The following is a 20627-nucleotide window of genomic DNA, read 5'->3' as shown; positions in this document are numbered from 1 at the left end:
AATTTTACTTGTCATTTAGATTTCCTTTGTGTATAAAGAGCTTTTAAAAAGTTTGCAAATCATGGGACTTACCAGTGATTTTTGATCGCAGGCAGTTCTGTAACCATCATCTCTCAAAGTTTTCATTTATTATGAATCACATTTATTAGCAATGGATAGTATGTCGTTGTAATGCCAAACATTATTTTTATGTGTTCTACAACTCACCTATTGGCAGACTGATTTTGGAGAGACACAATCAAAAAACCTGTCTGTTATTTTTTTAATTCCCAGGATTTGATCTCATTACTCAATTCCAATTGGATACCATTCCCCTAAGGGGTGTAAAAAGAGTGGAAGGTTCAACACCACTTCAGATTGCCTTCAGACTTGACAGAGAGGCCAATTTTGAAATTCCAACAAGGTAGGAAAGTCCTCAGCTCGAATGGGGGGAGAAACGGAAGGGGTTCTCATTATCAGTCATTGCTTTGATATCTCTAGAAGAAGTGCATATTCGTAGACATTGCACTGATGCATAGCTACCCAAGAATGTAACTAGTGTGTCTACATCCATACAGAGAAAGACTCTGATAAATACTATAATGTATGTCAGCGTGATATAGTGAATAATGAAAGACAAATAAACTGGAGGGAAAGAAAGGCAATCATTGACCATGTTAATTGCATGAGTATGCATTTTGTAAGGATTAATTAATTTTACTCTCTCTAATATAAAGTGGACATTTAATTTCTTCCAGAATAATCTACCCACGAGGGCTGCCTGAAGAGTATTCCTTTGTCACCACCTTCCGGATGGTAAAAAACACGGTTCATAAAGTGTGGAACTTGTGGCAGATTGTGGATGAAAATGGCTACAAGCAAGTAGGCCTGAGGCTGAATGGCAACACCCAGTCCTTGGAGTTCTATTTAGTCGGCTTGGACAGCAGTCTGCAGTCAGTCATTTTCCGAGGGGTTTCCCAGATCTTTGATACTGACTGGCATAAGATCCTGGTGGGTGTGGAGAGGGACACTGTCAGCCTATTTGTGGACTGTCATCGTGTAGCCTCTCAGCCTATTAAGCCAAAGGGTAACGTCAATGTAGAAGGGAATACTCTGATCGGCCGTCTGGATGCAAACCACAAAGTGTCCGTGGTGGTGAGTTGATTTTTCTATTTCACTTGTTTTGACTGAATCTAAAGTAAAATTGCAGGTACTGAGAAACCTTCACTGGTAAAAACCTGCCTTTATCCAAAATTGAGGTCTCATAGAATATCCATGTCACATAGAGTTTAGGAACATGTTAGCAGAGCCTAGGGTCAGAACATCTAATTGCAACTGACAGCTTAATTAGCTTCTAATTACATGAACTCCCAGTAAAAAAAACCACTAGGACGCTTCCTTTTTTTTGTCTGGCCAGGATTGTATTTGCCAGCTTATCCCAAGCCAAGTGGGAAAATTATCATCCCTCACTATTAAATCCATGCTTACAGGTTTCTATATTGAACTAGCCAATCCTGCATTCATTCTGCACCTGCCCGATAGGATCAAGGCAGCTTTGTCATGGAGGTGGATTTGGTTCCAAGTTTCCATTGCCAGATGTGTACCATTGCTTCATTATCCACTGGCTCAAAGTTCTGCAACTCTCAACCTCACAGCAGTGTGGGTACACCTCCAGATCACGTGGGCTGTGAGAATGTGGTTCTAAAAGGCAACTCCTCACCTCCTTCTCAAATGTAATTATGTGCTGGTCTAGCTGTAAAGTTTTAAAAAGTGTCAATAAGCCCAGAAAGGTGGTCATAAATTCTTCATTAGTGCAGCTTTTAGGCAAGGGGCAGGCAGTGACACTCCCTAATACGTTATGTGGTGGATAGAGGTGAATTACTCCACCATGCATGTCCATCTGCTTGCAGCACAGCCATTCTGCAAACCTCATAGAATGGAATTCTCACCAGCTGGTGTATGGACCTTCAGAGGCTGTGCCTTTCTTGTATGAAATTCAATTGTAATAGAAGCTGATGGTGTTTTCTCATTCCCATATTTCACGTATGCTTTCGCATCAACAGCTGGCTGAAATGTCAGCATTCCTGATCCGTTATGTAACGGGCAGCTGGTTGCAGTTCTATTTTATTATTTATTCATGGGAGTTGTCTTGCTGGCTAGGACAGCATTTCTAGCCCATCCTCTATTGGCCAGTGGGCAGCTACAAATCAACCACTTTGTTGTGGGTCTGCAGATAGGTTTGGTCAGACTAAGTAAGAACATGAAGGTCATTAGTGAATCAGATGGAGTTGTTTTTTTTAAGAACTATTGACAATGGTTGCATGGACACTATTCCAGACTTTTACTGATTTCAGATATCACTCTCTGTCAGGGCCGAAGTTGAACATCTTCCAGAAAATTAACCTGGGATTCTGGATGACTGGTCCAGTGATATTACTACTACATTGCCACATCCCCAAGTCATGTTCCACACATCTTTTAAACATCTAGATACACCGTGCATGTTTGCCAAATGGTTTTTGGGCCATAGGGCCATCATTTCCCTACCTTCTCCTCAGTTCTTTCTTTTGAGAGAATAATGCAGTTCCCTTTTTGAGTGTCTCATTTGAACCTGCGTCTGCCATACTCTGAGGCAATGCATTCCAGATCCCAAGCACATGTTGCAGCAAGGAGATTTTCGTTGTGTCAACTCTGTTTCTCTTGCCAATTCCCTTCAATCTGTCCCACCTTGTTCTTGGTCCTTTATCAAAAAGAGTAGTTTCTCCCTAGCTATGAGTTTGTCACAGCTCCACTTTTTAACGTAAAGGTGGATGTGTGTAGTGCTTCCTAATTTTGACTGTTTTAAAAATGAAAATAAAAATGAAAACTCACTATTATTTTTAATTGGACCAGTCTTTTGTAAAGAATGTGCCTTTGCTCATTTGATGGGTCATATATACAATAGATGTGTTCCAAAGTTTATCAGTTAGTCATCCAAAGAAAACTGACTAGTTGGGTCTGCTCTTCAAAATGTCATTGTACATTGCTGCGAATGGTAACAGAGTTAATGATAAACTAGTGACATAGATTTGACACTTGGAATTGGTGCTTTGACAACTTTGACTTTGACAAATCTGTTCTGTTAGATTACTGGAAGTAAAAATGTTTCTACTAGAACAAAAACAGAAATCGCTAACAAAACGTAGCAGATCTGGCAGCATCTGTGGGAAGAAAGCAGACTTCAGCAGATTGAGTCACCAGATTGAGTTCTGATGAAGACTCGCCAGACTTGAAACATTAACTTCCTACGATGCTGCCAGACCTGCTAAGTTTCACCAGCAATCTCTGTTTTTGTTTCAGATCTCTTTGTCCTGTTCTTTATTGTTTTGACGATATCGCAGCCCTTTGTTGAAAACCCTTTTTGAAGTAGATTGTTTGGGTTGGCAAACTTATTCCAAATATCTAAAAATATTGTGCAGCTGTCCCTGATGTTGGCTGCATGCTGGCTCAGTGGTTAGTACTGCTGCCTCACAGTGCCAGCGACCTGGGTTCAGTTCCACCTTTGCGTGACTGTCTTTGTGGAGTTTGCACATTCTCTCTGTGTCTATGTGGGTTTCCTCGCACAGTCCAAGGTTGCACAGGTTAGCTGGATTGGTTGTGGGAAATGCAGGGTCACAGACATAGGGTAGGAGGTGAGTCTGGGTAGGTTGCTCTTTGAATTATCGGTGTAGATTTGATGGGCCAAATGGCCTGCTTCCACACCATAGGGAATCTATGAATGATACTCCTGAACTGGTAGGAATGAGTATGACCATGTATGTGAAGCACAAACAAAAAACTGGCATTTTATCTTCCATAATGGAGTAGTTAACACTTGGAGTGCTCTTTGTTTTTTGTTTAATTTTAACCATTCTTTCTTTCATTTAGTTTGAGCTGCAGTGGATGCTGATTCACTGTGATCCACAACGTGCACATCGAGAGGCCTGCACAGAGTTATCTATACAGCAGGTAAAAACTGAACAAAGACCTGTCGCAATCATAAGTCTTGTTTTACGGTAAAGTCATTAGTTTGTCTTATTCATTGTACCTCTGCTCCACCTCTGGGTCCCCTCTCTCCCTCTTGTTGCTATTTTCCCGTTCCTGTATCACTTATTGCCCTTTAGACTTTATTCTCACATGTCTAATCAAGTTGAACATTCTTGCTTCAACTCTCTCCTGTGACCGCAATTTTTTTCCCCTTTGCATCATTATTTCCTAAATTTGTTGATCTCTCATCCTGTTCCATGCCTATCGTTCTGCTCTTTGTGTGTGTCTACATCTTAACACTCTTTGAGTTTATTTGTATATTTCTATTGATTTAATCTTTTTCACTTGCCCATTTCCCCCATCTTATAATCACGGAAAGATTTTTGTTTTAATTTTCATCAAATTGAATGGAGTTCACAAAAATTCACAAGACCAAAGCAAAATGTGTTATATTATGCATTTTTCAAATTACAACATTCCCTTCTATTTTATTCTACCGCTAGAAAAATGTCTGTTATGAAACTGTGTTCAATTATTTTTCAGACAGACCAGAGGCATTAAAATATTCTTGTAAAATGTTGGAACTGTTTTAGGCTCAACACAATGGCCTGTATCCTTTAGTAGCTTGGCTACTTTCAAGGCCGACATATGTACAGTGATTTCTAGAATGAGGTAGTCAGTCATGCCATAGACCCAGTAAAGGCTTGTTCTCTGGTTATCTACATTCTGTCTATTGTGCTACCTTTTTCTGTAGAAAATGAATATTTGACGATGTGTTGTAAATGAAAATAATGACAACAAAAGAAAGAACTTTAAAGAGAGCCATAGCTCAATGTGTGTCAGCACCTCCAGGATTGGATGAGGCTGAGGGAAATTACACAGTCTGAGATGTTCAAATTGGGTGGTAAAGCCAAATTACACTTCTCCACCTTCCTTCAACAAATAGAATGGGTCACATTTTCAATTTTTTTTTAAAGGCTTCTGCTTTTTTTTTGAAATATACATATGTCAATAAAACTCATCTCTTTGACTTTTACTCCAGCTTTTATCTACTTTTTGTATGTTAAGTCATATGTTATGTTTAACTTTTCAGAGAAGGTACAACCTCACATTATTGATTTGTGCCTGTATATGAATATGATATTTGTTAATATTTAGGATTGATTGATATGGTTCTTATTATGATTCAGTTCATTAAAGTTTCACTTGCAAGGTTTCTATTTTTATCTGGATGAAACAATTATTATGACTACAATATATAAAAATAAGTTATAATCTCTGACTGAAGGCATTGAGTCATTACTGAGAATTCAGTCAATGTCTTACCCTGGTGGAAGTACTTTGCTGTGGATTGTACTTTGGACTTTCCATCTCTGTGACACATAATCAATGGGCAGGATGTAAAGGCTGTGATTGCTGTAATTCTAGTCCTAGTGACTGACCTGGTTGATGTACTGCAAGATAAATCAAGATCCCAGTCCAACTGCTCGATGAAATGTATCCTGGCAAGGAGACAGCCCCTTGAGGAAATAATAGGATGGAGATAAAAGGAAACTGTTCAAGAAAATAAAACATATCAATGTCTCCAAGGTGTCAGCCAGTAAATAAAATGAAAGCACAAATTTATTTCTCCCATATTCCTGAAGGCACTGTCTGTTTTATGGGTGCCATCCAACAGAAGCAAACATTCTTCATGTGTGAACCTGTCATTGACGAGTACCGGTTCTCATCTAATATACATGTTTGTGCACTTCCACCTCTATCCAACAGACCCCTCCCTCCAACTTGTTTATCTGCTAATTTATGAAAAATCCCCTTAGCAACTAGACTGTCATTGTGAATGGGAGTACCAGTGCCCCAGGCTCTCCTCTGTACTGTGTATATCACTGAGAGGTAGCATCTGAGCAGCTGGCCAAATCCTTGCTGCCTCAGGTCTCCAAGGGTTCTTGCCACCCTGCCTCAGTATTCACTCAACTGTAGGTTAAAATCCTGCCTCCTATCCAAAATTGTCCTCAAAACACTTCTGAATGATTCAGGCACCGCTTATCCTTCTAAGTGGACATTGTTCCTGTAATACATTAGAGGACATGTATCACCACGAGCAATTCCATACATTTATACACATCAGAATAATTTTGTATCCTCCACATTCCTTAACTTTAAAACAAGTGTTTCTTTGAATTAACACAATATTTTAAATTTGTCACACATAGAAACAACATGATAAAGTTAGGGAAACAGCAACAGCAGTCACACACTATTCTAGACACCCCAATCGGACTGGAAACCCTATTCCTGACACCAATCAACCAAAAGAAATACACTTGTAGCTTCCTCAGAATTTTTCTGAGTGGTGCTGTGTTGAAATGTCCTTCAGAACCAATTTGGCCAGGAATACTTAGAGGTAGCAACATGGATAAAGTGTGTGGAAGGTGCACCCTCTATTTACAAGGCAATTTTCTGAATTTTTAAAATGGGCAGTCTAAATATCCTAAAGCTTCTTTTGAAAGTTCCACACAGAGGGAACAAATATGAAGGTAAGTGGGTAAGGGGATCGGATTGCTAAGGCAAGCAGGTATGGAAATTGAGTGGTTGAGGTAAATGTGTCAGGTGGGCAGAGTGCCTGGTAGATAGATGGGTGAGGAGGGTAGGTTGGCAAGCGTGTGAAGTGGGTAAGACGTTTGATCATCTGTTTGCTCTGGGATATCTGAAAGGCCCTGTAACACATCTTCTGAGGTACAACCCATCTCCCATTATTCCGCTACCAGACAATCTCTCCCATTGGAAGAACATGATTTTGTGCAGCATCTTTAAGACTTTAAAAACAGGTGATTTAGAGACAATGCATTGCTTTTTAAATGTAGAACCATCAAAAAAATTACAACACAGAAAAAGACCACTCAGCCCATCATGTCTACACCAACTGAGCTAACTCGCTGCATCCAGTCCCACTTGCCAGCAGCTGTGTGTAGGCCTTCAAGTTACAGAGCCTCAGGTGTATAACTGGGTTGCTTTTGAAATTAAGGTTTTCTGCCTCAACCAGTAATATGTGCAGTGAATTCCGCACAGTCACCACCTTTTGGTTGAAAATGATTTTTCTCATGTGAGTAGTCAGAAGTCATGGTGCATATTGGCACCAATGACACAGCTAGGAGAAAGGATGAGGGTCTAAAAAGTGATTTCAGGGAGTTAGGTTGGAAGCTAAAAAGCAGGATGAGTAGAATAGTAATCTCAGGATTACTACCGGTGCCACATGCTAGTGAGGCAAGGAGCAAGGAGCCAGTGCAGCTAAACACGTAGCTGAAGGTCTGGCGCAGGAGGGAGGGCTTCAGATATGTAGATCATTGGGTTACCTTCTGGGGAAGATAGAACCTGTACATGAAGGCCAAGTTCCACTTAAACTGGAGGGGCACCAATGTCTTCAGCGGGAGATTTGCTAGAGCACTTCAGGAAAGTTTTAACCTAGTTTGGCAGGGGGATGGGAACCAAAGCTACAAATCAGAGGAATGGGTCATTGATGAATGGGTAGAAATGGAATGCAGAGAGTCGGTCAGGAAGTATACACAGTTGATAGGGCAAAGGGATGGGTTAAGTGTGTCTGCTTCAATGCAAGGAGTGTCTGGAATAAGAATAATGAACTTAGAGCATGAAGCAGGCCTTGGAACTATGATGTTGTAGCTATAAAGGAGACATGGATTTCACAGGGGCAGGAATGATTGCTGGATGTTCCAGGGTTTAGATCTTTTAAAAAGAACAGGTAGGGTGGTAAAAGAGGAGGGGAAGTAGCATTGTTAATTAGAGAGTGCATCACAGCTGAAGAGCAGGAGGTTGTTGAGGAGGGTTTGTCTACTGAGTCAGTAACAGGGAAGGAGCAGTCACTTTATTGTGTGTTTTCTAAACACCCCTCAATAGCGGCAGAGAGATGGAAGAACAGATTGGACAGCAGATCTTGAAAAGGTACAGATATAACAGAGTTGTTGTTATGGGTGACTTCAACTTCCCCAATATTGATTGGAACCTCCTTAGTGCAGACTGTCTCGATGGAGCTGATTTTGTCAGGTTTGTCCCAACTCAATATGTAGGCAGGCCAACTCGGGGGAGGACATATTTGACTTGTTGCTAGGCATTGAGCCAGCCAGGTTCAGATCTCTTGGTGGGAGAGCATTTTGGTGGCAGTGACCACAACTGCCTCACGTTTACCATACCCATTGAGAGTGATAGGAACAGTTGGTATGGGAAGGTATTTAACTGGGGGAGGGGAAATTATACTGCTATTAGACAGGAGTTGTGGAGTATAAATTGGGAACAATTGTTCTATGGGAAATACACAACAGAAATGTGGAGGCTGTTCAAGGAACACTTGATGTGAGTATTTGATAACTTTGTCACACTGAGACAAGGAATGGTAAGGTGAAGGAGCCTTGGATGACAAGAGAAGAAGAGCCTCTCATCAAGAGGAAGAAGGAAGCTTACTTAAGGTTGACAAGGCAAGGATTTGGCACAGCTTTAGAGGATTACAGAGTAGCTAGAACTCAAAAATGGACTGAGGAGGGCTAGGAGGGGGCACAAAAAAGCCTTAGCAAGAAGGATTAGGGAAAATTCAAAGGCATTCTACACTTACGTGAAGAATAAGAGAATGATCAGAGAGAGAGTAGGGCCAATCAGGGATAGTGGAGGGAACTTGTGTCTGGAGTCTGAAGAGGTAGGGGAGACCCTAAATGTGTTTTTTGCTTCAGTATTCATAGAGATAGGGATCTTGTTGATAGTGAGAACATTGTGGACCAGGTTAATAGCCTTGAACAGATTGATATTAAGAAAGTAGATGTGTTGAAAATTCTGGGAAGCATCAAGATAGATAGGTCCCCAGGGCTAGACCAGATATATCCAAGGTGACTACAGAAAGCAAGGAATGAGATTGCTGTGCCTCTGATGATGGTCTTTGCATCTTCACTGTCCACGGGAGTAGTACCGGATGATTTGAGGGAGGAAAATGTTGTTCCTTTGTTCAAGAAAGGGAATGCAGAAATCCCTGGGAACGACAGGCCAGTCAGTCTAACTTCTATGGTAAGCAAGGTACTGGAAATATTTCTGAAAGCTAGGATTTATGACTATTTGGAAAAACATAGTTTGGTTAAAGACAGTCAGCATGGCTATGTGAGAGGCAGGTCATGCCTCACAAGCCTTATTGAGTTCTTTGAGGATGTGATGAGACAAGTTGATGAAGGTCGAGCATGTGGTGTATATGGTGTGGTATATATGGATTTCAGGAACAGGCCCTTTGGCCCAACAAGTCCACACTATCCCTCCGAAGAGTATCACGCCCAAAGCCATATCCCTACCCTATTACTCTACATTAACCCCTGACTAATGCACCTAATCTACACATCCCTGAACACTATGGGCAATTTAGCATGGCCACTTCACTTAAACTGCACATCTTTGGATTGTGGGAGGAAACCGGTGCACTTGGGAGAAACCCACACAGACACGGGGAGAATATGCAAAGCCCAATGCTGGAATTGAACCTCGGTCCCTTGGTGCTGTGAGGCAACAGTGCTAACCATTGAGCCACCATGCTAGCCCAATAACGTTTGCCATGGTAATCTCATTCAGAAAGCTAGGAGGTATGGGATACAGGGAAATTTGGCTATCGGGGTACAGAATTGGCTTTCCAAAAGAAGATAGCGAGTGGTAGTGGATGGAAAGTATTCTGCCTGGAGGTCGATGACCAGTGGTGTCTTGCAGGGATTTATTCTCGGGCCTCTGCTCTTTGTGGTGTTTATAAATGACTTGGATGAAGAAGTGGAAAGGTGGGTTAGTAAGTTTGCCAGTGTCAGTGGTGTTGTAGCCTGCAACAGCCCTCAGTGCTGCCTACAACAAGACATTGACAGGATGCAGAGCTAGGCTGAGAAGTAGCAGATGGAGTTCAACCTGGATAAATGCGAAGTGATTTATTTGGAAGGTCAAAATTGAATGCTAAATACAGGGTTAAAGACAAGATTCTTGGCAGTGTGGAGGAACAGTGGGGTCTTGGGGGCCATGTACATAGATCCCTCAAAGTTGCCACCCAAGTTGATAAGGCTGTTAAGAAGGTGTATGGTGTTTTGGCTTTCATTAACAGGAGGATTAAGTTTAAGAGCCGTGAGGTTTTGCTGCAGTTTTATAAAACTCTGGTTAGACCACAATTGGAATATTGTGTCCAGTTCTGGTTGCCTCATTATCGGATGTAGATGCTTTAGATAAGGTGCAGAGGAGATTTACTAGGATACTGCATAGATTGGAGGGCTTGTCTTATGAAGAGGGTTTGAGTGAGCTCAGGCTCACTGGAGAGAAGAAGGAAGAGAGATGACTTGATAGAGGTGTACATGGTAATAAGAGACTTAGACAAAGTAGGTAACCAGAGACTTTTCCCCAGGGCAGAAATGGCTGTCATGAAGGGTCATAATTTTAAGATGATTGGAGGAAGGTTTAGGGGAGATGTCAGAGGTAGTTTCTTTACACAGAGAGTGGTGGGTGTGTGGCATGCACTGCCAGCGTTGGTAGAGTCAGAGACATGAGGGTTAAAACTTGTAGTGCTGGAAAAGCACAGCCAGTCAGGCAGCATCCAAGGAGCAGGGGAGTCAACGTTTCAAGCATAGACTCTTCAATGTCGGCTCTCCTGCTCCTTGTATGCTGCCTGACCGGCTGTGCTTTTCCAGCATCAGGTCTCCAGCATCTGCAGTCATCGCTTTTTCCTCAGAGACATTAAGAGCATTTATAAGCGACTGCTGGACAAGCATATAGATGGCAGTAAACTGAGGGGGGGGTGTAGGTTAGGTTGATCTTAGATTAAGATAAATGCTCGGCACAACATCATGGGCAGAAGGGCCTGTACTGTGCTGCACTGTTCTATATTCTATGCTGTATATGTCTCTCCTATTCCTTCAAGCAATCACCTTAGATCTGTGCCTCCTGATAATTGACCTCTCATTCTTCTAAACTCCAATGTATAGAAACCCAACATACTCAACCTCTCTTCATAAGACAGTCCCTCTATATTGGGTGTCAACTTAGTAAACTACCTCTGTACTACCACCCTAATACCAGATAAGCGGCTCAAATTTCTCCACAGTATTCCAGCTATTGTCTGACTAGCACCTGTATAACTTTCACAAAACCTCCCAACATTTAGGCTCCATTCTCTTTGAAATAAAAGCCAACGTTCAATTTGACTTCCCTATTACCAACTGAATTTGGATGCTAGACTTTTTTGTGATTCAAGCATGAGCAGTCCCAAATCCTTCTGTACTGTAGATTACTACAGTCTTTCTTCATTTCAATCATATTCAGCTCCTCTATTCTACCTGGCAAAGTGCATAATTTCTTACATTTCATCTGCTATTTTTGACCTCTAGTTTAATCTGCCTGTATCCCGCTGCAAACGGTTTCTGTTAGCCTCACCTTTTTCGTTCCCACCTATTTTGTGTCATCTGCAAAGTTGGCATCCAAGTCATTAATATGCATCATAGATAATTGTGACCTCAGCATTCATCCCTGTTGCAAACCACCAGCTACAGGTTGCCATCCTGATAATGCACTGCTCATCTCAACTCTTTGTCTTCCATTAGTTAGCTGATCCTCTGTACGTGATAATGACCTGACTCCTCAATGCCATTTTCCAGCCTCTGCCCCATACATTTGAATCTGCACCTTTGCTGTTCTATGGTTCAATGGATTGATTTTTTTTTGCCCGCAGAAGTGTTTGCCCCACTGCCTTTGTTTTACTTGCCTTCACCACCTGTCTCCTATAGAATCATAGAATCCCTACAGTGGGGAAACAGGCCCTTCAGCCCAACAAGTCCTCACCAATTCTCCAAAGAGTCACCTGCAAAGACCTATTCCCCTACCTATTATCCTATATTTACCCCTGACTAATGCAACTAACCTACACATCCCTGAACACTGCGGGCAATTTAGCATGGCCAATTCACCTAATCTGCAGATCTTTGGACTGTGGGAGGAAACTGGAGTACCCGGAGGAAACCCACACAGACTCTAGGGGAATGTGCAAACTCCACATAGACAGTTGTCCGAGGCTGGAATCTAACCTGGGTGAGGCACCAGTGCTAACCACTGAGCCACCATGCCACGCTAAATTCCCAACTCCATCCCCTCCCTGCCCAACCCTCTCCACCACCACCACACTTTGCACTTTCTCCTCTGCACAACCTACTCATTTCCTGAAGCCATTGACTTATGTTGGATTACATTTGTAAAGGACTTAGTTGTTCTTTGGTACTTCTTGAATCAGATCTTTCCTCTACAACAGCAGTGACTATCATGGACAAGATTTCAAAAGCACATTGTTTGTGTAAGGAACTGTGGAGTATTGTAAAAGGTGCTATATAAGTGAAAGTATTTCTGTTATACAAACAAAATAAAGAAGCATCACAGTTTGGTCTTAATGTTGACATTTATATATTGGGTCCAGCTTGGTTGCTGAACATATTGGGTCCAGCTTGGTTGCTGAACAGCAGTTAGCAGTGGGAATCATAGTTCAGAGGTTACTCAGCTAATGTAAAACAAACTGGGAATCAAAGCTGAGAGCTTCTTGACCCGATATGGGTCAATCTGTTGATCCACTGGGAAGGTAGACTCCTTCCAATTAAAGGAAGGCATTTGTTTTTGATAGAGTTCATGCTTCGAAAGGATAGTTTGCACCAACACGCTTGTTTTAAAATAATTGCATTGTGATTTATCTTGACAAATGTAAGTTCAATTTGACAAACTAACCCAGGTATGAGTGAGTCTAAATTCTTTCCCACTGCTGAATGGCATCCATGAAGAAGGAACTCAGTACAAGTGTAAGAAAAGGGTCTCTAATTTCTCAGTTGTAAATACATTATCTGATGACCTGGATAGCCTTGGAAGATTGTATGTTTGATCACTGGGCTACACTAAATTAGCTCATCTAAGCAGGGAGATCAAAGATGAAGCCATAACTATTAACATCCTTTAGTCCACTCAGGAGGTAAATAACTGGTGGGATGTTGAGTGGTAATCCATTGTGCCATCTCTTCATTGCTTTTTATGATTTCTACCTTTGAAGATGGAGTTAGGTGTAAAATACACACATCAAATGCAGTCTGGTGGAATACATCAGAACCCAAATATCACAACTTTTGTGCTTTGATAATGCTCAGTGCTAAATACGCTGATTCATCCCTTGTCACCAGCATTACTAGAGGGTCAGAGAGAAGGAGTTTATCCAGCTGTGGGTAGGCCAGTGATGGTGCAAATGTTATGAGACATCAAAGAAAATGAAGGCAGGAATATTCATCTTTATCTTAAACTTCAAGCTGAACTCAGAGAACTTTTGAAGATCTCTAGAGCAGGGAAAAGCTCCACCACATATCAGACCTAATCAAAAAAATCTGCTCCTCATTGTTCAGCCTGCATGTTAACTGTGAAAATTTTGTTGAGGTGCAATTTTGTGAAGTTGCGAGTGGAACAGTACCTTTATCAACATCAGTATGACAAGAGAGAAAGGGAGAGAATATGGTTAAAATAAAGGTAGTTTGTGTTGGAACAAGGCAAGCAGCGAATATACCCATCTAGCTTATACACCCAATATTCTATTGTTTTAGACTGTTCCAGCTTTGGCAGCTCTCAGATTAATTTTGTTTCATAGAGTCATAGAGATGTACAGCATGGAAACAGACCCTTCGGTCCAACCTGTCCATGCCGCCCAGTTATCCCAACCCAATCTAGTCCCACCTGCCAGCACCTTGCTCATATCCCTCCAAACCCTTTCTATTCATATACCCATCCATATGCCTCTTAAATGTTGCAATTGTACCAGCCTCCACCACTTCCTGTGGCAGCTCATTCCATACACATACCACCCTCTGCGTGAAAACGTTGTCCCTTAGGTCTCTTTTATATTTTTCCCTTGTCACTTTAAACCTATGCCCTCTAGTTCTGGACTCCCCGACCCCAGTGAAAAGACTTTGTCTATTTATCCTATCTATGCCCCTCATAATTTTGTAAATCTCTATAAGGTCACCCCTCAGCCTCCGATGCTCCAGGAAAACAGCCCCAGCCTGTTCAGCCTCTCCCTATAGCTCAAATCCTCCAACCCCGCCAACATCCTTGTAAATCTTTTCTGAACCCTTTCAAGTTTCGCAACATCTTTCCAATAGGAAGGAGACCAGAATTGCATGCAATGTTCCAACAGTGGCCTAACCAATGTCCTGTACAGCTGCAACATGACTGCCCAACTCCTGTACTCAATACTCTGACCAATAAAGGAAAGCATACCAAATGCCTTCTTCACTATCCTATCTACCTGCGACTCCACTTTTCAAGGAGCTATGAACCTGCACTCTAAGGTTTCTTTGTTCAGCAACACTCCCTCGGACCTTACCATTAAGTGTATAAGTCCTGCTAAGATTTGCTTTCCCAAAATGCAGCACCTTGCATTTATCTGAAATGAACTCCATCTGCCACTTCTCAGCCCATTGGCCCATCTGGTCCAGATCCTGTTGTAATCTGAGGTAACCCTCTTCGTTGTCCACTACACCTCCAATTTTGGTGTCATCTGCAAACTTACTAACTATACCTCTTATGCTCACATCCAAATCATTTATGTAAATGACAAAAAGTAGAGGACTCAGCACCGATCCACTGGTCACAGGCCTCCAGTCTGAAAGACAACCTTCCACCACCACCCTCTGTCTTCTACCTTTGAGCCAATTCTGAATCCAAATGGCGAGTTCTCCCTGTATTCCATGAGATCTAACCTTGCTTATCAGTCTCCCATGACCAAGTTAAAAATCACACAGATTATAGTCCAGCAGGTTTCTTTGAAAGCGCAAGCAATCAGATAAACAATCAGATTCTCAAAGCAGAGGCTTGCTTGTGTTTTAATGTGACCAAATCATTTTTATTCCTTCAACCTTCAACTAGCCGTCTTTCTTTCCAAAAGCTTGAATTTCCTTATGAGGCAGACAGCAATATACTAGTGTTGTCACTGGACGAGCAATCCTAAAACTCAGACTAATGCTATGGGTTCAAACCTCACTACAGAACATGTTGACATTTGAATTCAATAAAATAAACCTGGGCAAAGGGTACTGGTCTAGTGGCAATCATGTAACCACTGTTGATTGCTGTAAAAACCCATGTGTTTCACTTATATCTTGATGGGGAAGAAAATCTGCCATCATTACCTGATCTGGTCTACATTTGACTCCAGACCCACAGCAGTCTGGTTGATTCTTAACTGCCCACTGGTAGCTATGGATGGACAATAAATGCTGGCTTAGTTAGTGTTGCCTATATCCAATAAATGCATTTTAAAAGAGGAAGACACATAAGACATCTGTGTTGTCTGAAATAGGTCTCCAGGAATGAAGGCTGTCTGTAGAGGTGATGTATTAAATTTTACTTTTAAAACTTTGTTAATAGGATAAATTGGAGACAGTAGGGATGGAAGGCAATGAAGTAGCCTTCTAATAGGAGAATCAACACAAAATGGCTGATTGTTCCTGACTTCAGGACTATACTTAAACTTTCTTCATTTTTATCTCAAGAAGTAAACACGTTTCACACTGTTAAGAATGTACTAACATTTTTCCCATTTTCCTTCCCCTTAGAGAATTATCCCTAATTCCGAGGTATTAATTCTAATTGATAATGTGCGACTCAGTGAGCTTTTCTTGTTGCATCATGATTTTTGCATGCATCCATAGAATAGAATGCATGCAAATTATTTGATACAATCCCCTTAGCACTAGTTCATTTAGTCTCTTGCATGTGCTGTAGAACTGTCATTACATTTCAAATAGCTTAGACTGAGGAGACAGTATCTCTTTTATCCATCTCTCTGAAAATTCATCCTAGTTAAGAAAAACAGATACCAGCTGCAGAAAGATATCACATTTAGATTAGATTAGATTACTTTACAGTGTGGAAACAGGCCCTTCGGCCCAACAAGTCCACACCGACCCACCGAAGCGCAACCCACCCATACCCCTACATCTATCCCTTACCTAACACTACGGGCAATTTAGCATGGCCAATTCACCCTAACCTGCACATCTTTGTGACTGTGGGAGGAAACTGGAGCACCCGGAGGAAACCCACGCAGACACGGGGAGAACGTGCAAACTCCACACAGTCAGTTGCCTGAGTCGGGAATTGAACCCAGGTCTCTGGTGCTGTGAGGCAGCAGTGCTAACCACTGTGCCACCGTGCCGCCCATGTTGTACTTTTACATGAAACACATTAACCAATGTCCAATGGGAGGAAAGTAAACTTCACGTTTTGTTGTTCCTTTTGAAGCAATATTAGTTTTATTCTGAGAAGAAAGTAATTATGCTCCTGTTATTTTACCTTAACCTGTCATATTTAGAATTCTTAATGGTACAGGAAGGACTCCATGAGTTTTGACACTTTAGGGGCGGCTCGGTGGCTCAGTGGTGAGCACTGCTGCCTCACAGTGCCAGAGACCCGGGTTCAATTCCGCCTCGGGCAACTGTCTGTGTTGAGTTTGCACATTCTCCCCGTGTCTGCGTGGGTTTCCCCTGGGTGTTCCAGTTTCCTCCCATAGTCCAAAGATGTGCAGGTTAGGTGAATTGGCCAAGATAAATTGCCCGTAGTGTTAGGTGGATTAGTCAGGGGTAAATATAGGGGGGTGGTTTTCCTTCGGTGGGTCGGTGTGGACTTGTTGGGCCGAATGGCCTGTTTCCACACTGCAGGTATTCTAAAACAATATATGTTTCTTCCCAGAGATATGAGGATATCTAGTTGCCATGCCACAGAATGAAAAGTTATCAATTAGTGAAAGCATTAAGATTCAGTAAAGGGAAGGAAATTCAAAGATAGAGACTTAAGAAATATCCTGGAAGTTAATTGGTCCCATACTCTTTCCTACCTCCATTAAACTTGAAATGAGGTTTGTTTGTGGGCAGTTTGAGATTTTAAAAATTTTACTTGACCCTAACCCTAATTTATGGGATTTAAAATTTCCCTTTTAAACAGAGACACTCAGAGACCTGCATGCATCTAGATATTTAAGAAATACACTGTGATGCAAAATATAATTCACAGACAAATAATATGAACTGTTATCCAGGTAGGAAATCACACAGACAACTGCAGTTAGATGCAGATGATATGAAACCTTATATGCAGCAAAACAAAATACGTCTGTGAATGTAGCGAGGCCTACACAATCATTCAACTTTATGGACACATACAGAAATACAACACAAGACAAAATGTTCCCTAACTCTGTGGGAACTTTGTAGTTAGTGATACAATTTGAAATGCTGATGCCCAAAAGACCCCAAAAGGACGAGGTACTGTCTCGCTAATTAGTTGCATGATGATCTGTAAAGTCAGTGAAAGATTTGCAATGAAATGGTTGATCTGCTTGAAGAAATGTGTCAAATGCTTGCACAATTAATGTGTATTCTTCATTGTATGAAATTACCATGCACAATATGTGAGGGGTAAATATTTTGTTGAACCCCATCACCGATTTTGAGAAGTCAATCAAACCAAAGATTACAATTTCCCTTAAGACTTGAATGAAACATTTTATTAGCGTACTGAATAAAACCTGGAGGTTGTTCCTATTCCTGAAATCTTCTTCCTTGCTGAACTGAAGTTATTGGGAAAATCAAAATTGCTCTGCTTAAAGGAACTTTAAACGTTCATGCCTCCTTTAATACTCCCACATAGAACATAGAACATAGAACAATACAGCACAGAACAGGCCCTTTGGCCCACGATGTTGTGCCGAACATTTGTCCTAGCTTAAGAACCTATCCATGTACCCATCCAATTGCCGCTTAAAGGCCACCAATGATTCTGACTCTGCCACTCCCACAGGCAGCACATTCCATGCCCCCACCACTCTCTGGGTAAAGAACCTACCCCTGACATCCCCCCTATACCTTCTACCCTTCACCTTAAATTTATGTCCCCTTGTAACACTCTGTTGTACCCGGGGAAAAAGTTTCTGACTGTCTACTCTATCTATTCCCCTGATCATCTTATAAACCTCTATCAAGTCACCCCTCATCCTTCGCCGTTCCAATGAGAAAAGGCCTAGCACACTCAACCTATCCTCGTACGACCTATTCTCCATTCCTGGCAACATCCTGGTAAATCTCCTCTGCACCCTCTCCAAATCTTCCACATCTTTCCTAAAGTGAGGCGACCAGAACTGCACACAGTACTCCAAATGTGGCCTTACCAAGGTCCTGTACAGCTGCAACATCACCTCACGACTCTTGACTTCAATCCCTCTGCTAATGAACGCTAATACATCATACATGGTAGAGATTGGAGAAAATTTTGATCAATAGTTGGTTGGAAAAAATGTAACATGGCATTTAGCTTGTTTCAGCCGGAATGTTGTTAAACAATATCACAATGAGCAATGAGCAACAAACTGGTATAATTTAGTCCTTAAAAGCTGTGCATTTATCCTACTTTCTATTCTTGTTATCTTGACCATCAGAAGAAGTCTGCTCAAGAGTCATGTTGAAATTGCTTGCCTTAATGAATTCTCCTGAGTGAAACGTTGTGAGGTTCATACGCCCTTAAAGCGTTGAGGATGAAATTCTTCAGGCAAATTTAAAGACTCAAATGGAATGGATGCAAACCTAATTGGAGTCAGGACATTTTAACATTTCTTCAGGTTCAGTGTTCACCATTTCCTATATGTAGACTGGTAATGTAGGGCTTTCTATGGAATTATGGCATACTTGCATTGGTAGATTTTAAAGATGCACTCACTTCTAAAAACATAGGATGTTTATTAATTACAATTTTTTTCTTCCATTTAGCCTGATTTTGTATTCAGGGGTCCAAGACCTGACTTTGGAAAAACAAGTCTACCAGGATTACCAGGACCACCAGGATTACCGGGTCCACCAGGAGTACCAGGATCTTCAGGATCTCCAGGGGTTGCAGGCCCGCCTGGGCGGGATGGAAAAACTGGACTTGATGTAAGTCTATAAGCTTAATAATTGCAAAAACTTAGAAACATTTTGCACTGCTTTCTGGAGCTGCAGTTTGGACCATGCAATCTAATTTGAGATCAAATGGAAGCACTTTGCAAATATGTTTTGCAGCGCTCAGTACAATGGATAGCACTCATTTTCTCTGATGACAAGACAGTATGATATAGTCAATCACCTGGCTTTACTATAGATCTGGCCCTTTATCTGCAGGTTCCACAATACCTACTGTAAAAGAATTTGATCAAATCTCCAATCCAAACTGGATACAAAGCCCGGAAATAGTGTCAATATTTGCATTGAGAATGTGCTTATAATTCCCATTGCGTGAATTTGTCAATGATTGTCTACCATGAGCATCTGTGAACATGAAAGAAAGTGGACCATTGAACCAGTTTAAGGTCTGGTAACACCATTTCCCTCACATTGATTAACTGTAATTTCCTTTAATTGGAAAACCAAGACAAAAGATCAAATCATATCAGCAAAATATGAAAAACAATGATTCATAAGAGAGAAGGACAGATAAATCAGTAAATGCCAGCTTTATGATATCAAACTTGGTTTTTAAAAACACAAAAATACAATTTTTGAGGCCTGAAGAAAATTGAGTGGGAGACTGTAAGGAGGTCTAATGTGCTACTGTCACAATGTGTTTGGAGCAGGGAAGCAAATTTCAGTGGAGTATTGACTTAGTTGCATTACAGAGGCAGCTACCTTCAAATCAGTTTCTGAAATGAACACATTCCATGTCAAGTTGATCACATCCTTACACTTGACTGATTAAAGAATATTTGGTGTTCGCACTGGGTGATTGATTTTGGGAAAGTATTCTACATGGCTAATATTCTTCATTTGGACACAAAATTAATTCCTGAAAATAATTAAAATGTGAAAGAAATGTATTTCCATCAGTGTAAAGTTGATCTTGTTTAATTTTATTCCTACAGGGTGTAGCAGGTCCTCCTGGTAAACCAGGTCTTCCTGTAAGTGCTTTTTTTTTAAAAGAGGTTACTCGACTGTGTGAAGTTTTATATCAAGAATGATCATGTAATTAATGAAAGATGGATTAATATTGCTAAACTTGATCATAGTGAAGAAACATATCTCATGAGAAACTATTGATGCAGGAATACTTTCCTGACTGGCTTAAATCCTCTAAAACATGCCAAATAATTCCAGCAAACATTTTGAATATCTTGTCCTTTTATATGTCACATGATCAATACAATTTCAACTTTTTTACAGGTGAATTTAACAAGCATTCACTCCTCATTCCATTTTGGTCTGTGAATGATCCAATAAGAAAATTGAACTCATAGAACTCTTTGCCCTAATTTTCTATCTCTGGAGGAGCAGAGAGGTTGTTAGAAAAAAAGAGATTGTGATCTATCTTGTTATTTTCTCCCACCCTGTCAGTTTCACAATGGGGACAATATCTCAAACCTAGTTATCTGAAAACCAATAATATCTGAAAATTCAACTGTTTTGAAATTGCCATGGATTTTTATTTTTCATTCGATAAGTAAAATAACTTACTGATTATTTGGCTAGATACCACATTATAGCATCAGTATGTCAATTTGATATATTGGCTTCATGATCTGGCAACCCTTGATCTCATCCCAT

General features: G+C 41.0%; 1 protein-coding gene across 4 annotated transcripts in view; it reads left to right on the top strand.

The window, feature by feature from the left end:
* Positions 1–20627, top strand: part of LOC140476952 (uncharacterized) — a 121326-nt gene that overhangs the window by 10197 nt on the left and 90502 nt on the right. For 3 of the 4 annotated variants that reach the window (XM_072569973.1, XM_072569972.1, XM_072569975.1), the window contains exons 4-9: positions 274–403; positions 738–1134; positions 3886–3966; positions 15621–15641; positions 18825–18986; positions 19949–19984. In XM_072569973.1, the coding sequence (XP_072426074.1) occupies positions 274–403; positions 738–1134; positions 3886–3966; positions 15621–15641; positions 18825–18986; positions 19949–19984 (827 nt within the window). The remainder of the gene's footprint in view (positions 1–273; positions 404–737; positions 1135–3885; positions 3967–15620; positions 15642–18824; positions 18987–19948; positions 19985–20627) is intronic. The other variant, XM_072569974.1, reaches the window with a different exon arrangement.

Source organism: Chiloscyllium punctatum, chromosome 5 (assembly GCF_047496795.1).
Source record: "Chiloscyllium punctatum isolate Juve2018m chromosome 5, sChiPun1.3, whole genome shotgun sequence".
NCBI classification, from domain to species: domain Eukaryota; kingdom Metazoa; phylum Chordata; class Chondrichthyes; order Orectolobiformes; family Hemiscylliidae; genus Chiloscyllium; species Chiloscyllium punctatum.
The sequence above is the reverse complement of the archived record's forward strand: the minus strand, read 5'-3'. Positions and strand labels throughout refer to the sequence as shown.